The sequence below is a fragment of the Trichechus manatus genome, unplaced genomic scaffold, assembly GCF_000243295.1.
Source record: "Trichechus manatus latirostris isolate Lorelei unplaced genomic scaffold, TriManLat1.0 scaffold00294, whole genome shotgun sequence".
Classification (NCBI taxonomy): Eukaryota; Metazoa; Chordata; class Mammalia; order Sirenia; family Trichechidae; genus Trichechus; species Trichechus manatus.
In genome coordinates this window covers 114,733-131,372 of record NW_004444230.1, presented here as the reverse complement: position 1 = coordinate 131,372, position 16,640 = coordinate 114,733, and the positions used below count along the sequence as shown (strand labels likewise).

General features: G+C 50.5%; 2 protein-coding genes across 2 annotated transcripts in view; one reads left to right on the top strand and one right to left on the bottom strand.

Annotated features, from left to right (window-relative positions):
• Positions 1 to 6: 6 nt before the first annotated feature.
• Positions 7 to 3,484, top strand: RND2 (Rho family GTPase 2). Its single transcript, XM_004390264.1, has 5 exons — positions 7 to 153; positions 634 to 721; positions 1,518 to 1,627; positions 2,325 to 2,459; positions 2,669 to 3,484. Exons 1-5 carry the CDS (start codon positions 52 to 54, stop codon positions 2,915 to 2,917), a joined length of 684 nt encoding a protein of 227 aa, XP_004390321.1. The 5' UTR covers positions 7 to 51; the 3' UTR covers positions 2,918 to 3,484.
• An 11,683-nt stretch (positions 3,485 to 15,167) lies between these two features.
• Positions 15,168 to 16,640, bottom strand: part of BRCA1 (BRCA1 DNA repair associated) — a 65,519-nt gene continuing 64,046 nt past the window's right edge. Inside the window, exon 23 of the mRNA XM_023725233.1 lies at positions 15,168 to 16,313. Within this exon, the coding sequence (XP_023581001.1) occupies positions 16,189 to 16,313 (125 nt within the window). The 3' untranslated portion in view covers positions 15,168 to 16,188. The remainder of the gene's footprint in view (positions 16,314 to 16,640) is intronic.

Here is a 16,640-nt window from a genome sequence, read left to right as displayed (position 1 = left end):
GGCGGGGCCCGGGAGGGGGGTAGCGCGGGGGGCCGGCGCGTAGCCGGGACCATGGAGGGGCAGAGCGGCCGCTGCAAGATCGTGGTGGTGGGGGACGCGGAGTGCGGCAAGACAGCACTGCTGCAGGTGTTCGCCAAGGACGCCTATCCCGGGGTGAGGGACCAGTGGCTTGGGAGTGGAGCGATGAGGGCGCAGAGGCGGGTGACAAGGGCCCGGGGGATGGACAGAAATGGGCACCAGGGTAACCAGGGAAGAGGGAGAGGGGCTCGGAAGACCGCGGGAGGTATTGGGGGCTCTGAAAGGACTGCAGAGGGTGGGGTAGGAGGAATTGGGGAGCAGGGTGATGTGGAATGGGGTTTGGGAGAATCAGAGGATCCCAGTGGGGGCCCTGGGGGAATGTCAGGGGTCCTGGTAATGGGGAGGGGAAGAACTAGGGGCTGAAGGGACTAGGAGGGGGTCTGCGAGTCTGGCAGTAATTCCGAGGAGGCAGCGGCTCCCGGGATCTCCTCTTTGCCCAACCCCAGACCAACTTGGGTCCAGAGGCTGGGCTGGACGGGTTGTGGGAGTGGGGAGGACATTTGTCCGGGGTGGAACTGGGGAGAGGATCTCATCTTGACCCATCCGTGTCTGCAGAGTTATGTCCCTACCGTGTTTGAGAACTACACCGCGAGCTTTGAGATCGACAAGCGCCGCATTGAGCTCAACATGTGGGACACTTCAGGTAGCCAGGTCCCTCCGGGGTCACCCTGACTTCGAAGGCCCCGTCCTGACCCCTCCCCTGGCTGGACCTTTTGGCTCCAGGTCAGCCCAGCCCATCCATCCAATTCTAGGAGGAAGAAGAATCAATGTTCTGCTTAAGTACAGGGAAACTGAGGCAGAGCTTGCTGAGACACACAGAGACCGTATCCTGGAAGAGAAGGCCCACTCTTTGTACCCCTCAGCTGGGTTGCCCCTATCTGGGAAAGTTGGGAAGGGATGACTTTTATTTTGGAACATGTTTCTTAGAAGAAGAGACTAGGTTTAGGAAAGACATTTGGAATTTCTTTCGGGGGGCAGTGAACTGGACAAATCTGAGATCAAGTCCTAAAAGGATGGGAAAGCCCTTCCCGCCCCTCCCCCAACAAAGGAGAAGGTTTTTTTTTTTTAAACTGAGTCCCCGGAGGGCTGGAGATGTCTGTCAAAGCCCAGACTTGCAAACTGTGAGAATGTCGATTGATTTCATGAACTTTTCAAAGGGATCCAAGACTCAGAAAAGATTAAGGATAACTACTTTCAGAGAAACACCTAGGGAAGCAGAGAGCTGTGTTCTGTCCCTGACAGGAAGTCTCTTCTGCCATCTAACCTCCTCTGCCTGCTCACCTCCACTGCTCCTCCTCCTTGGAGAAACGCAGACTGCGTTATCCAAATTAGTATTTGTTCTGTTCCCTACAACCCTTGACCAGGATTCCTAAGGTCTCCCACCCCCTCTCACCTCTCCAGGACCCACTTCTGTCCCCTCCCTCCCTGTCTTCCTTCAGGTTCCTCTTACTATGATAATGTCCGGCCTCTGGCTTACCCTGATTCGGATGCTGTCCTCATCTGTTTTGACATTAGCCGTCCAGAAACACTGGACAGTGTCCTCAAGAAGGTAGGAGACTAGGGAGGGGCAGGGCAGCTAGACTGAGGGGCATTGGGCACCAGAGTCCTGACAGCGTGGGCATGGCCATCAGCTGGACCGTGTGTGAAGCTCTGAGCTTCCTTCTCCCAGGAAATAAGTCCCCAGAGCCAGATACAGTGTCTGGGACAGAGCAGGGAGGACTCGGGAGATTTCTTCTCCCTGCTCTCCCCATCTCCTTGGGTGTGGGGTCCCCAGGTGCAGGAGGTGGAAATGCTGATACTGTAGCTCAGAAAAGCCCTGTGGCCTCTTCAGACTCTTATTTCCATGAGAAAAGCCCATGGTGAACGGACAGAAGTCAGCTAGGGCAGCCCCATTTCCCAGGCAGGGGAGGGCAGGGCAGGGCAGGATTGGCCTGTTCCCAGGCAAGAGTTTGGGAAAGGCGGTGGGAGCAGGAAGGTTCCCAGCTGGCAGACCCTGCGTAGCGCTGAGGGAGAAGCAGGGCCGTAACCCTACAGCCTCACCCCAGCCCTCTCCTCCCTCCCCCTCTCCACACCCCATTCTGCTTTCAGCCCAGGCCAACCATTCCCACCTCCTTCCTCACATGGGAGAGTCCTGAGGGGTGCATGATTTCTGCCAGTTGAGGGAAGGGCTCCTCCCAGCATGGAGCAAGGGTTCACCCTGGGCCTCCCTCCACCCCTGCATAACTCTATTTTCTTCCCCCAAATAGTGGCAGGGGGAAACTCAGGAGTTCTGCCCCAATGCCAAGGTTGTTCTGGTTGGCTGTAAACTGGACATGCGGACCGACCTGGCTACACTGAGGGAGTTGTCCAAGCAGAGGCTTATCCCTGTTACACATGAGCAGGTGGGACCCTTGACCTCTGACCTGATCCCAGCCTAGACCTCTCACCTCTGCCCTTCTCGCGATCTCTGATTTGAAAACCCCCTACCTGGCTCATCCCCTGCTGTGGCCTCTGACTGCTGATCTTCAACCCACCCCAGCCTACAGCTGCCATGCCCCTTGCTGAGCTGCAGGCTGAGCCCCTAATTCTCTCCCATACACTTCTCTTCCAGGGCAGTGTGCTGGCCAAGCAGGTGGGGGCCGTGTCCTATGTCGAGTGCTCCTCCCGATCCTCTGAGCACAGTGTCAGGGATGTTTTCCACGTGGCCACAGTGGCCTCCCTTGGCCGTGGCCATAGGCAGCTGCGCCGTACTGACTCACGCCGGGGACTTCAGCGATCCACTCAGCTGTCAGGACGGCCAGACCGGGGCGCCGAGGGCGAGATACACAAGGATCGAGCCAAGAGCTGCAACCTCATGTGAGGGGCGGGGTGGGGCAAAGTGTGAGGAGGGGTGGCCAGGGGCACAATTGTTCACCTGCCTGCACCTGGGCTTCCTGACCTCCTGACCCTGGCTAGGGGGTCAGGGCAGGCCTTGTGGGCAATTCTCTCTTGGGAAGGGGGCTGGAGGGCAGAAGGGTGTCACTATTCCCTGTATCTTCATCCTCCCTCCTTTCCACAGGAAGCTAAGGGGGCTAGAGGGACAGGCATCTGGGGCATGAGCTAGAATGGGGCAGGTGGGAGTTGGGGAAGCTGGCATCAAGTGGTGACCTTGGTCGAGTCTGAGTAAATGAAGGGTGCCTTCCCTCCCCACCCCAAGTCCCCATAGCTTGGTCCTGGCTTCCTTCTCTAAGGAAAGAATCCATCCCATGACCTTCTCTGTTCCTCTCCTATCGCTTCTACAGTTGTTCTCACACACCCTAACCTCCAGGTGACATGCACTAAAATAAAATGCAAGGAGAAGCCCCTTCCCCGTTTACCCACCAGCCCCAGCTCCCTCCCTCCCTCCCTTCCCCAAAAGTCACCAATAAAGCCCGTGTCCATGGAAAAAGGCTGTGGCTTTAGTTTTGTTGCTTTTTAGAAATAAACGAGTCTTTAGCAGCAGGAGGGAGAGTTAGACGTCAGGGAGAACTTTCTTGTCTCTGCCCGGAGATGGACCAGAGGAAAGAGCCATGTGTCCTTTCAGCCATGTCCTTTTAGGAGCCAGAGGTGAGGGAAAGAAATATGTTGGGAATGTTCATCCTAGTTAATTAGCTGGACAATCCTAAGGCTGTTAGGGGGCTTTATAATGGATTGATGTGCAATTAAGGTTACCCAGCCCAGCTGGGGCCCCCTGCTCATGTTCGAGGGGTCCTGCTGAAGTGGTCCCGGCCTCTTGCTCACCATCTCCACCCCTGGCATGGAGCCTACTGGGGCCCTGGGGTTGTGGGGCTGGAGGGCATCAGAGGCCTTCAGGTCACAGAAGCTGACCCCTCTGCCTGGTAAAGTTTCCTGGGGAGTAAGAGTTTGATTCTGGGGGTCTCCTGGGAGGCTGGGGCAGGGACCATCTCTCTCTTTCTATCCTGAGCTCCTTGAGGACTTTGGGGGAAGTATCAATTGTGAGTTTAGGGTCACCCCCACCCCCTAGAGAAGGAAAGCTTGTGGAGGCGACTGCCAGAGCGCTTGTTGTCAGGAAGGACAGTGCTGGTCTGTTTTCTCAGGAGTCTGGTTTCAGATTGTCCTGTATTCCCTCCCTGGCGCTGGTCCCACTGGCCTCTTTTTGGTGACATTCTCCCCCAGGAACCATCTCCGGCCTACCCCTCCCCCAGCCCCTAGCCCCAGCCAATTCTTCAGACACACTCTGGGAGGGAACAGTCCTTACCTTCCCATCTGCTGGGATCCCACCCTAATTCACAGCCCACTTCTCATTCATTCAGCAAATATGCACTGAGTACCAACTGTGTGCCAGACGCTGGCTGGGGAGACTGAGAGAGGACCCTTCTCTGTTTTTGGAGGCCAGCTGGCAGGAACAGAAGTTCCCCAGGGCTGGAGGTGCCTTGATAGGGGGATGTAGGTGCAGAGTGTTATAGGAGTGCTTTACAGTTTGGGAGGACATCCGTTGGAGCCAAGTCCTGAGGAGCCAGGTCCTGAGGCAGAGAAGGGGGTAGGAAAGGTACTCCAGACAGAAGGTTTAGCATGTGTAAACACAAGGAGATGAGGAAGGGCATGGTGCCTCTGGGGCTCCCACAGCAAGACAGGCAGGAGATAAGGCTGGGGAGTCACAATGAGGCCACTGCAGGATCCACAAAGGAACCCAGGCCTTCATTCTGAGGCTGGGAGGAGCCACCAGGGATTTCAAGCAGGGAAAGGAAGTGATTAGATTTGTTTTTTGGAGAGATAGCTGAATGGGGTGCCGGAGGCTGGAGGCCTTGGCTGTGAAATGTGTCCTTTTAAATAGCTTCTTCTCTCCCTATGCCAGGCCCCGGTCTTGAGAGGAAAGGAAATTCACACCCACTCTCTGGCCCATCAGATGCCCCTTTCCCTCCCCCTCCTATCAGACTCCTGTCCTGGTCCATCTCAGACAGTCTTCCTGAGGATTCTGGGACACCTTTAAGGGCACTGGGCTTTGAACTAGCCTTGCACTTCACCCCCTCAACTTGAGACCTGGTTAGGGTGATGCTGAGACTGTCCCCAGTGACCCTGAGTCCTCGGGTAGAGGTGCTAGGGAGGGCTGGAGGTGCAGCTCCCAGGCACAGCTAAGTGGGTCTCCATCTGGTCCCAGAGGGCTGACCCTTCCCCCACAGGAACCTGCAGATACCATGAACTCAGGATTCTTGGCCAATCCATGTGGCTTCTCCACTTTGGACTTCTTGGGTATCCTGCAAGCTGAAGCCTGCAGCTGTCCAAGTACAGAGTGTTGGCGCCCCTCTCTTTTCCCAACCTTGCTCTCCTGCCGTTTGCACTCAGGGAATGCAAATGCGTTTCAATACCCGCCTGACGCAAACATAATTAGGAAGATAAATCAGCTGGAGGAAACCCCAAAATTTAATATACTTCCAACACCACTGGGAATGGATTTTGGTCCCCTCTGCAAGTCTGGGTGGCCAGATGTTTTATTTTAGGGGAGGGGGTTGTGCCTCTGGGCTGAGGAGCCCTGTGGGTAGGAGGAGGCTATCAGGCTGTTCCTTGATCCTCAAAAGCCCCTGTAGGCTGGAGGGAGGGGGACCTTTCCCCCACTCTGCCCTCTGATGCAGGAGTCAGACCCAGCTTCCTCCTCTGCAGCTGTTTCCCCCACAAATTAGACACCCGTTTGGGAAACAATGTAGCCTCGTTAATCATTTAATGAAATAAACAACTAATCATGCTGTGATGCTGCCAGTGTTTCTTAACCTCTGCAATCAGCCAGCCCAGGAGGGGAAGAGGGGGGAGAATAAAGGGGAGCATGATGGGGGTATTCGGTCTCACCCCTGAAACACTTCAGCTGATAGAGGATCGTTCCCTTGGGACTGCAGCTCTCCCAGGAGGGACAGTCATGGTAAGAGCTTGAAATTTGGAGGCAGAGGTCCAAGGGTTTGGATCCTAGCTCTGCCGCTTCCTCCCTGGGAAGTCTAGTGAAGGCCCTTCACCTGTCAGAACTGAGTTTTTACACCTGGAAAAGGGAGCTGATCATCACGTGTACCCACATCTAGGAAGCTTCAGAGAGGAGAACTGATGTAGAAACAAACACTATGTGACCCTTTGAAAGGGGCTGAGTTGATATCAGCCGTTTTTCTTTACCACTGAGACATCCAGACTTGAGTGCTCCTGAGCCCTCTGGGAGACTTCTTGGAGAGGGTGTTTTGTGCTGGTCGAAGGCGGGAGGAAGGCCAGAAGACAGGAAAGGGAGACTGCAGTGTCCCCACACCTACCCAGGGGACTGGAGAGAGCTTTAGTGATTCATCCAAAGGCTGAGGTCCTTTGGTCCCCATTTTAATGAACACCGCCCCATTGCTTTTTCTGAAGTCACTGGGTGAGGACTGCACTTTTCCATAGTGACCCCACCCAAGTACACTCAGACTTGGTTGATTCCTATGGCCCAGGTCCTGCAGGCTGGTAGGGTAGGGGAAAGGGGTCATGTCCCTGAGATTCCCCGTGGACACCCGGACCGTGGCAGGCAATCCTGGGACTGCTCTCTTCCTTGACTCCACCCTCTCTTACCCAGGAAAGGGGTTCAGCTCATTTGAGCACCCCCCTTTCCTCTTGCCAACAAAGGAGTTTCTTCTGCACAATGCAGCCCTTCTCCCACCTCCCTCCCTCCAGTTGGGTCACCAGATCTCCCCCCCTCCCCACTTCATCCCCTACTGCCTCTTGTCAAGGCTGGGGGTGAAGGTCAGAGAGAGTAGAGGCTGCAGGCCCAGAGGGGTGGGGCGATTCCCAAGCAGCTACCCCTCAGCATCCAGAGAGACAAGAGAGACCCATATACAAGTACCCCTCCCCACAAGAAAATGTCTCTGTTGTTGACTCCTAAATAACAGATGTCTGTCTGCATATTAATGAGATTTGACGAATAATTGGTGAGTTTTTCATTCAGTGTCAGAATGAACCCGGAGGCCTTATGTTGGAAGCACACAGACACCCACTTATCCTAGACTTTCCCCTTCCCCCAGAGTACAATGAAACAGACGCAGACACTGGCAGGCTTGACCCACAAAGCAGAATAGGAAGAGGGGAGCTGCGAGGGGGAAGGGAGTGTGAGCAAGAGGGAGACCCCCATGGATTGGGTTTTGCTGCCGCACAGCCCCCCAGGTGTGAAAACTTATGTGAGGCCCAGAGAAGGGTGGGAGCCAGAGGGTAGGAAAGGATGGGAGGGCTGGGAGGCAGTTGCTGCCTAGGGGAGAGCTACAAAACAGTGACCTCCTTCAGAGAGGGTGTGCCTCCCTTGAGTGGGAATCAGCAGGCTGCTTACCCTGCCCTAGTCCCTGGGTCAGGGCGTGAGGTGGAAGAACAGAGGTTTTGGAGGCAGACAGCCCCATTTGCCAGCTGGGCGCTCTTGCCCAAGTTACTCAGTGTCTCTGAGCCTCAGTCTCCTTGTCTTTAAGAACATCTACCTTGCAAGGTTGAAAGGACAGACAGAATGAAATCAAGTGCCTCGTGTGTCTTAGTGAATGGTTTATAATAGGGCTCAATACAGGTTAGTCCCATCTCCACCTATCCTCAAAACGCACCGAGACAGTTTCCAAATTGCTACCTCTCCTGCCAGACCCACCCTGTTAGGGCAGAGATTAATTAGAAGTTTAGTAATTATCCTGGCTGCTTGGAAACCCAGAGAGGAGGAGGTAGAGAGAGGCACAGAGAAGTTGGAAATGAGATAGACAGCCTCAGGAGAGAGGATGGAAACCAAGGCCTGGAACAGAAGGAAAGAGACGACAGAGATATAGAATCCCAGAATCGCAGAATCGCAAGACTCGAATGCCAGGAGTGCAAGTCTTGAATCTAGACTCTAGATTCTCAAAGCCCCAGTTCTGCCCTGAACTTGCTGTTTGATGCCAGAAGTCTCATCCACTCTTAGCACCTCAGTCTCCTCATCTGCAAAATGAGGGGTTAGTTTGCTCTCCAAGGCCCCTTCTCATTGTGTGAGAACAAGAGTCCCAGCAGCCTGGAGGAGAGCTGGGGAGGGAAGCCAGGCTGCCCCTGAACACTGTCACCCATCAGTCACTCGTGCTCTGTCTCCTCTCTCCCTTGGTAAATGGATCTGCTGCGCCAGCAAACAACTGTCCATTGTGTCCTAATGAGGGACGAGCAGGGAAAACCAATCACTTATGATGCAAATGAGCCGGCGGCTGCAGCCTCCTCCTCGCTTTCACTGAGTGCCTCTCTTCTGCCCAGGCCCCGCCGCCAGCAGCGCTGCCCTAGTTGGGCCTTTCTCTCTAGCCCCAGTTCCCATCTGGTCCTGGAGGAGGAGGAGGGGGGAGGCCCAGGCTGGCCTTCCCATTGTCCATCATCGCCACTCCTTGCAATGAGCCCCATCCCACAGTGCCTCTGAGCCAGGGCCAGCTCCTCTCCCCACCCCAAAGGGCTCAAGGACTCAGGTTTTATACCCCCCTCTGTCTGTTTCCATCCCCCACAGCCCTTGGTGGCACTGGGAAGCTACTGAGGCCTCAGCAAAGAGTGGAGGAGTAATGGAGGCTGGTGTTGGGGTACAGGCTGAAGATTGCCCAGAGTTGGCCAGTGGGGTGGAGGATGAAGGGGACAAGCCCCACACTTTAGGATGAAGTTGAGAGAGAAGAAGACTTGGGCTTCCAACACATGTTAGTTGGCCAGCAGGGGTGAGATCACTGCCTTCCGCCAGCATAGCCCTGTCCTGTCATCCCTGGCTGGGCCACATCTTCTGGAAATGACCTGTTGAATTTCTAAGGGGATTTTTTCCCTCTTAATTTCTCTGGCATTTGGTTAGAAACCAGAGGCAGCTCCTGCACAGATCTTGATTTCCATGACTTTCAGAGCCTCTGTGGGCTTGGAGATGATCCCATCAGCTGACCTCTCACCTTGGGGCTGCAGAGGCCAAGACAACCCCTACAGCCCTTTTCCTCCAGAAGAAGCCTCCCCTTACCAGGCCCTAGGGACAAGTTCTGTCAGGGGTGATTTTCTACTCACCTGGTACTTGCATATTCCAGAGTCTACAGCCTAACAGCTGGGAAGATCCTCATAAGTTGTAACTTGAATTTTTCTTGCTAATATACTCTAGCATTTGGTTTAATGTGGGTTTAAGAGAAAATGGCAAACATCTGCTTACCTTGTGTGTGTGTCTGTGTTACCTTTGGATTCACCGTCTCCCATCACTAATCTAGGACATACATCTGGCAATGCTTAAAAAACAAAACAAAAAGCACTTCTGGAATTAGCCAATGCCAAATTGCAGAGAAAAAACTTTACCGGGTCACAACCAGCCCCGACAACAAAATGAAGGCATATCTGTCTGTGGCCTAATGAATAGAAACTCCTGGGCTGGTTAGTTCCAGGTCTGCCACTAAGTCACTGGGTGACTTTTGACAAGGCCCTGGACCTCTGTTTTTGTCATCTGTAAGTGAGCATAGCAATCTCTATCCTAGCTACCCCCCAGGGAATAAGCGAGGGGAGAAAGAGCGATAATAGTTATGTCAGTGCTTTGAATTTGCAAATGGATTATCACGAAGATCGTAATTATTTTCCCAGCAATGGTGGCAGGAGTCTGTCTGCCTCAAGTGTCCAGCCTGAAGGAGGCCTTGCTGGAGGACACATGGATAGGGAAACTGATGGCCCCTCTCTGGGTGGTATTGGTTTGATTAATCACAAAGGGGAAGGCTTCATGACAGGCAAAGGAGAATCAAGAAGAAAATCTGTCGGTGTGGGTTTAGAAGAAGAAGAGCAATTCATGGACATTTGGATTCCTTACACTGTTCTTGGAAGAAATCAAGGTCCTGAAAAAAGAGTGAAAAGGACTGAATTAGCAGTCCCACTGGCAGAATGTGGCTGGGAACACTGAGTCTTTCAGGGCCAAAGTTCTTGAAGTTGGGTCAGCAGTTGGAAAAGCCATTCATTCATTCTTTAACCATTCCTTCAGCAAATACTCACTGAGTGCTTAACAAGGTATCTGCCAGGCACAGAGCTGGGTTATTACAAAGATAAAATGATACTAATTCTGCCCACAAGGACCTTCTAGTCAAATAGAAAAAATAGACTATGTACACAAATAACTTACAATCGAATGAAGAAAATATCACCAATAAAGCAAAACTTCTGGGGTGTTCCAAGAGGGAGAGAGATTCTGGCCTGGAAGACCTAGGAAGGCTCTTGTGAAGGAGGAGGAATGGACAGGATTTGGACCTGTGGAGACGGCAGAGCAGGACAGAAGACCAACAAAAACAAAAACAAAAAAAACCACCAAACCCGTTGCCGTCGAGTCGATTCCAACTCATAGCAACCCTATAGGACAGAGTAGAGCTGCCCCATTGAGTTTCCAAAGAGCACCTGGTAGATTTGAACTGCCAATCTTTTGGTTAGCAGCTGTAGCACTTAACCACTATGCCACCAGGTTTCCGGATAGAAGACAGTGGAGCAAAATCTGTGGGTCTGCATATCTGGAGGCCAAGGAACCTGAAGGGAGCAGTGGGTTTGGGATTGGTATGGGAAGTCTAGAGAGAATGACTGAGAGGAGGTCCGAGAAATGTATCCTTAAAGGACTCACCCACCTCTCCTCCTCTTTCTGGACCAGCGCCCTTTCCTCAATTCTGGCATCTGGACGTTTTCGCCTGGGCCTTCTGGATACTCCTGGCTTCCTTGTCACCAAATGCTACCCAAGCCCCAAGGCCCAGCTTGAGATTCTTCCCCAAGAGGTCTCCCATAGTAGGCAGAGCCTGGCTCTACCACACAGCTTCTTAAAGGCCTTCTGAACCACAATTCTGCAAGGATTTTCTGTGGCTTTCTTGCCTCACCCACTGAATAGTAAGCAATTTGAAGGCCAGAAGTGATTCTTATTTCCCTCCCTTACACGCACACATATACCCACACACACAGGGTACTACAGAACTGGGCACATCATGACCTCTCCATCATTAACCTTATTGTTATTCACTACCTCCCAGGACTGGTTCCCAGCACATGTACTGGAAAGATCATGGGCTTTAGCCTCACACAGATCTTTTTTTTTTTTGGTGAAGTTTTTTGATGCGCGTGTTTAATTTCTAGAGGATCCCAGTTATCTAGCTTATTTTCCTCACACAGATTGTTTGAATCCCAGAGGCTGTGCCACTTCCTTTTGTTGTGTGATCTTGGGCTAGTTGCTTGACCTCTTAAAACTTCATTTTCCTCATTCGAATGTGTGGAATATTGTGTGGAACTTGGTAGGAGTGTGGCATTAAATGACAGCCAGTAATGATTATTATTGTTGCTGCTCCTGAGAGCTGGCAAGATCAGATGATCCACAGAACCCAGGGCTGGGTGTTCATTCTCCTTCCCTTTTAATTCAGTCTTCTTCTCCTCCCATCTGCCTCCTTCTGTTTTGTCTTCCTTGGGTACTACTGCCTGCCTCCCATTGCTTCTCCTCTCCCCTCACATAGCTCCGCTGTTGGCTCACTGAGAATGGGCTGTCTGTGCCTTGCACCATCAGTCAATAAAGATAAATTACAAAATCATTTGTTTTATTTGTTCTTGTTACCTTGAGGGCTGTCTGAAATTGCCTTTCTTTTGAAAGCCACATTTGCATATCTCCATGCTGGAGTCAAAGGCTGCAGCTGTGGTTTCACTGCAATTTAAATATTAATAAAACCTCTTAAACCTCTAGCTGTTTTTTAAGCAGTCTGGTCCTTCCGCTCCTAGGTTGCTAATATAATTTAATCTTTGTCCTTTGCTTTGTATTTGCTTAAAGGACCATTTTGGAGTGAACCCCAAAGCCAGCTGCTGCAACCTGGTAGATAAGAACCATCTACCTAAAGCCCACAAATCTTATTTTTCCTTAATGGGCCCAAGATTCACCTCCCCTGGAGACAAAAGAATAGACCATAGGTAACAATTTATACCAATTAGTAGCCCCTTACACTAAACCAAGGAGCCCTGGTGGCACAGCGGGTAAAGCACCCAGCTGCCAACCAAAGGGTTTGAACCCATCCGCTGCTCCACGCAAGAGAGATGTGGCAGTCTGCTTCTGTAAAGATTTACAGCCTTGGAAAACCAATGGGGCAGTTCCTCTCTGTCCTATAGGGTCGCTGTGAGTCAGAATCGACTTGAAGGCAGTGGGTACACTAAACCAGTGGTTCACAAACTTGAGCGTGCATTCTGATCACAGACTGTAGGGCCTCATACCAGGAATATCTGATTCAGTAGATCTGAGGTGAGGCCCAGGAATATGCATATCAAACAAGTTTCCAGGCTATGCTGTTGCCTCTGGCAAAGGGCAAGGCTTTGAGAACCATGGTATTCAGCTAGGTATTAAGCTGCTTTTTCATTCCAGGCCCCTGAAACTAGGCCTCCAAAATTCTTGCTCCTCAGCTACCATAAGGTGGGGAATGAGTCTCTCCAGTTCTCTTGATTCCTTCCAGCCGCTCAAATCACTCCTTAGATTTTTCTGATCATGCAGACTTGTTTTGGAATCAACTTCCTCTACACCTCCCCAGTCCCTGCTCTCCACAGGAGCTGGCTGTCTCCAGTTCTCCTTAAATTTCTATTTGCCCAGATTCATTTCTTTAATTTTCTCCTTGTCGTGGGCAGATTTACAGGCTGTGTGAGGGCTTGTAGAGCTAAGCCTCACTGAAGTGCGGTGAAGGAGGCCTCTGGTTTAGCCATTTTACAGCTGATGATAGCAAGCTCCTGCAGTCCCAGTTAGCCGGCCCCATTCTCCCTTGGCCCCATTCTCCCTTGGTTTCTTTGGGCAGATGTGCAGTTCCCCTCAGCCTGCCCTCCTCTCTGCACTGCCTGCCTCTGGAGCTGCCCTTATCTGCTCCTCACAGCCTTCATAGGAGGGCAGCCTGGCTTCTTCCGCTCCAAACACCCCAACACTGATTCCTTTCTTTTTCTCTGGCGTGTTTTTGAGCTGGTACTTTGTTGATGATTTTGGTTGCATTTTTTAGGAGAGAGAGAATCTGCTGGAGCTCTTCTCTAGGTCCCTTCCCTGTGCCTGCACGATGATAATCCTTCCTGTCCTTGCTTTCCAGATCCTTTGTAGAAGTTTGTTTTGTGAAAGGAGATAAAGTCAGTACAGGAACTGGTTCCCAACTGTCGCTGTGCCCAGAGATGCCTAAGGATTGTGGAGTGGGAAAATGGGAGGACATCTTAAAGCCAGAGGTCAAGGGAGCAAGTAGATTTACTCCATCATCAGATAAAACTGTTAAACCGGCCCAGGCAGTGTGAGACCAGGGCTAGAAGTTGACTTCCAAGAAAGGTTATGCAGAGCTCAAAACAGATGGGGTGTGTATTTGTTTGAAGACTTTGAGGGACAATGACAAAAAACTTTCTAATGTGTTTTAGTCACCTCTGGTTTTTCCTCTTAATTTCTCTGGCATTAAGAGAAAATTCCTTTCCAGGACTCCTGCAAAGGCAGGCTATACTAGGTGGATGTTGCTTTTTCTATTAACCCATCAGTGATAGGGACAGCAGGTTGAGGCCTGGCTCACCCCCAGGATCTGGTAGCACTTCTGCTTGCTTTCTGCCTGCCTTTACTGCTAACTTTGAGACCCGTCGTCTCCCTGGCAGGTATCCGGGGAGCTGGCATGGGCTCTAAAAGGGACATGCTGTAGGTGAGGCTGAACTGGAAGGCTTTGACAACTATAAGATACACAGTCATAAGCTGGGATGCTGGATGGGAGTAGAAATTGAAACAGCTATGACCCAATCCTGTATGCCTCTAGCCTGACATCGGGCTGCTCTCCCAGGCAGAGCTGCCACTTGGGAGGCAGGAAGAATCTTCTACTGCCTTCCACCATGGCCCACAAAGGGGAAGCAAAGTGTTGGTTCCCCTCGTAACCAACTCCTCTCCCAAAATTCCCTTGAGGCTTGAACTGGTGCTTCTGTCCAAGGGTCAGTTACTGATACAGGTGGAAAGCTGAGTGATGAGATGCGTGGTCACTTATTAGCTGTGCAAATCCTAAGCCAAATCTTACAAATAAGGAATTTGATCCTCAGTTCCTCTTTTTCAAATGAGGTGATAAATATCCACTTCATAGGGCTGTGACGAAGTCAATGAGTTAAAGATGTAACAAATGGTGGCAGTTAGCTCCATTTTCTCTACTTTTCCTTCACCCTCACCCTCTTACAAATATGGCAGTACTGAATTGTGTTGACGATTTCGTTCTCTTTGCCTCAAAGAGGATTCCAATCTCAGGACAGTGTGAGGACCAGGAAATGATGATACAGAGTGTTATCTGTGGATTAAGCATGTTAAATAGGAGGCATAGGCAGAATTCTAAAGATCTCCTCTCTAGAATCCTGTCCCCTGGGTTATTCAAACACTAATCTAGGTACTGCTGTGCAGGGCTTTTGCAGCTGTAATCAAGGTTATGAACCTTGAGATGGGGAGATTACTCTGGATTATTCAGTGGGCCCAATCTAGTCACAGAGCCCTGAAAAGCAGAGAAATTTCTCTGGTGGGAATTAAGAGATGCAATAGTCAGAGAGACGAGGCAGAAGGGGAGGTCGGAGACACTCAAACTGTAAGAAAGACTTGACCTGCCATTGTTGGCTTTGAAGATGAAGGTAGGGTGGCTGTGAGTCAAGAAATATGGGTGGCCTCTAGAAGCAGAGAATGACCCCTGGCTGACAGCCAGCAAGGAAATGGGAATCTCAGTCCTACATCTGCAAGGAACTGAATTCGGCCAATAACCTCAATGAGGTTGGAAGCAAATTCATCCCCAGAACCTCTAGAAAGAAACGCAGGCCTGCCGAGAAACACTGAACAAAGAAACCAGCTGAGCCAACTTGGACTTCTGATACAGAACTGTGAGATAATAAATGGGTGTTGTCTAAGCCACTCAATGTGTGACAATCTGTTATGGTAGCAGCAGAAACCTAATATGATAGATGCTTAAGCTGCCTCAATCACCCTAGGAGGTAGACATTATTAGTATCCCCATTTTACAGATGAGGAGACAAAGCACAGTGAAAAGACTCTGAGAAGGTCTGCAGGTATAAGTTGCAAGAACAGTGATGCTCGGTGGAGGTGTTTGCTACCAAGTTTATTTGCAGGTGAACAAACATTTACAAAATATATTTTGTACAATCAAGTCTGCACTGCCCTCACACCCTGGGGGGCTAGGGAAGACCTACTCCTTCCAACAGCTATAAATGGTCCTGGATAATGAATTTATGAAAAACATTTTCTCTTCCTTCAGCAAGCAAAATTATTTATGAAGCTGTATGGTTCAGCAATAGGGAGCAAAGGGAAAGAAAATTACCTCAAGGAAAGCAAAAGCTTTCCTTGGTGGGATCCATCATTTTATAGACATGAAATACTCATATCAGAGATCTTATGTTTTTAAAAAGAATGGTTACATATCAGAGCTACAACAACATTTTATTTATTACTAATAGGGAATTAGAAGACTATCTTTGGACATAGGTTTCTGAAAGGATTCTGCTGCTTCAGAGCACATCATGACTAACAGATTCTTTAGAAATCCAGCAACTATTACCCAGACTTTTGGAGGAGACCAGGATCAGCATGACTCCCTGACCCTATAATTAACCCTCACGTTCATATTCATACCCACTGTCTGCCTCTAAATTCCGTCCTCAATGTTTCACTCCAACACTGGAGAGCTGTCTGCGGACTATTCTGATTTTAAATCATGTCACAAATTCCCAAGTATTCTCCTTCCATTGAAGGTCTGACTCTTCGCCTCTACACACTGGGGGTTTTAGAGAAACAAACTAAGAAATCAGTTATATTCTCTAGAAGCCCAGCCACTTTGTGCCTCCAAACCCTAAGCCAACTATGTTTCCTAACAGCCCTAGTACTAGGAATAGGGCTGATAAATAATGAATCAGCCATCTTGCTTAATTGGTGGGGTTTAAATGGTTTTAAATCTTTTCAGGTGAAAAATCACCACAATTTTGTGCTCATGGCAGATTTCAAAGGGAGACTTGAAGCAGAAAGTCTTTAAGGGACCCTCACACAGCCAGAAATTCTCTGACGTACATAAAATATTTAGTAACTGGGACTGTGGAAGTACTAGGGTGGTGAGAGGAGCTCCTAGGGCCTGGAAAGGCCATCCCTTCAGCTCTTTCTTGGGGTCCTGTGGAGACAGGCCTTATACATGGGGCTGGCTGGGATCAGTAGTGGCTATGGGGGATCTGGGGTATCAGGTAGGTGTCCAGCTCCTGGCGTTGGTAGAGGGCTACACTGTCCAATACCCACTCTCGGGTCACAACAGGTGCTTCACACAGCTGCCCAATCCCTGGGGACAGAGAACACAAGCAGAGATTAGTGTCAATTCATATTCTCCCAGACCAGGCTCAGACTCATCAGTCTACTCCAGGGACTGGATTGTGTGGGTTCTTAGGGTTAATCAGGTCACAGCAGAACTGTTGATCTTAAGCAATGCTTCAGGACACAGGACATCAGTTAGAAGCCTGAGAAGTGGCTGCTGGTGAAAGCCTCGAAGCCTCTGGCAACTTTATTAATATGAGCTTCAATCTGTTAAAGGCAAAACCACCAGAGAGAGCAAAACAGCACTGCAATTTAATGATGTGGAAAAATGCCGGCAATATCTTAAGTGAAAAAG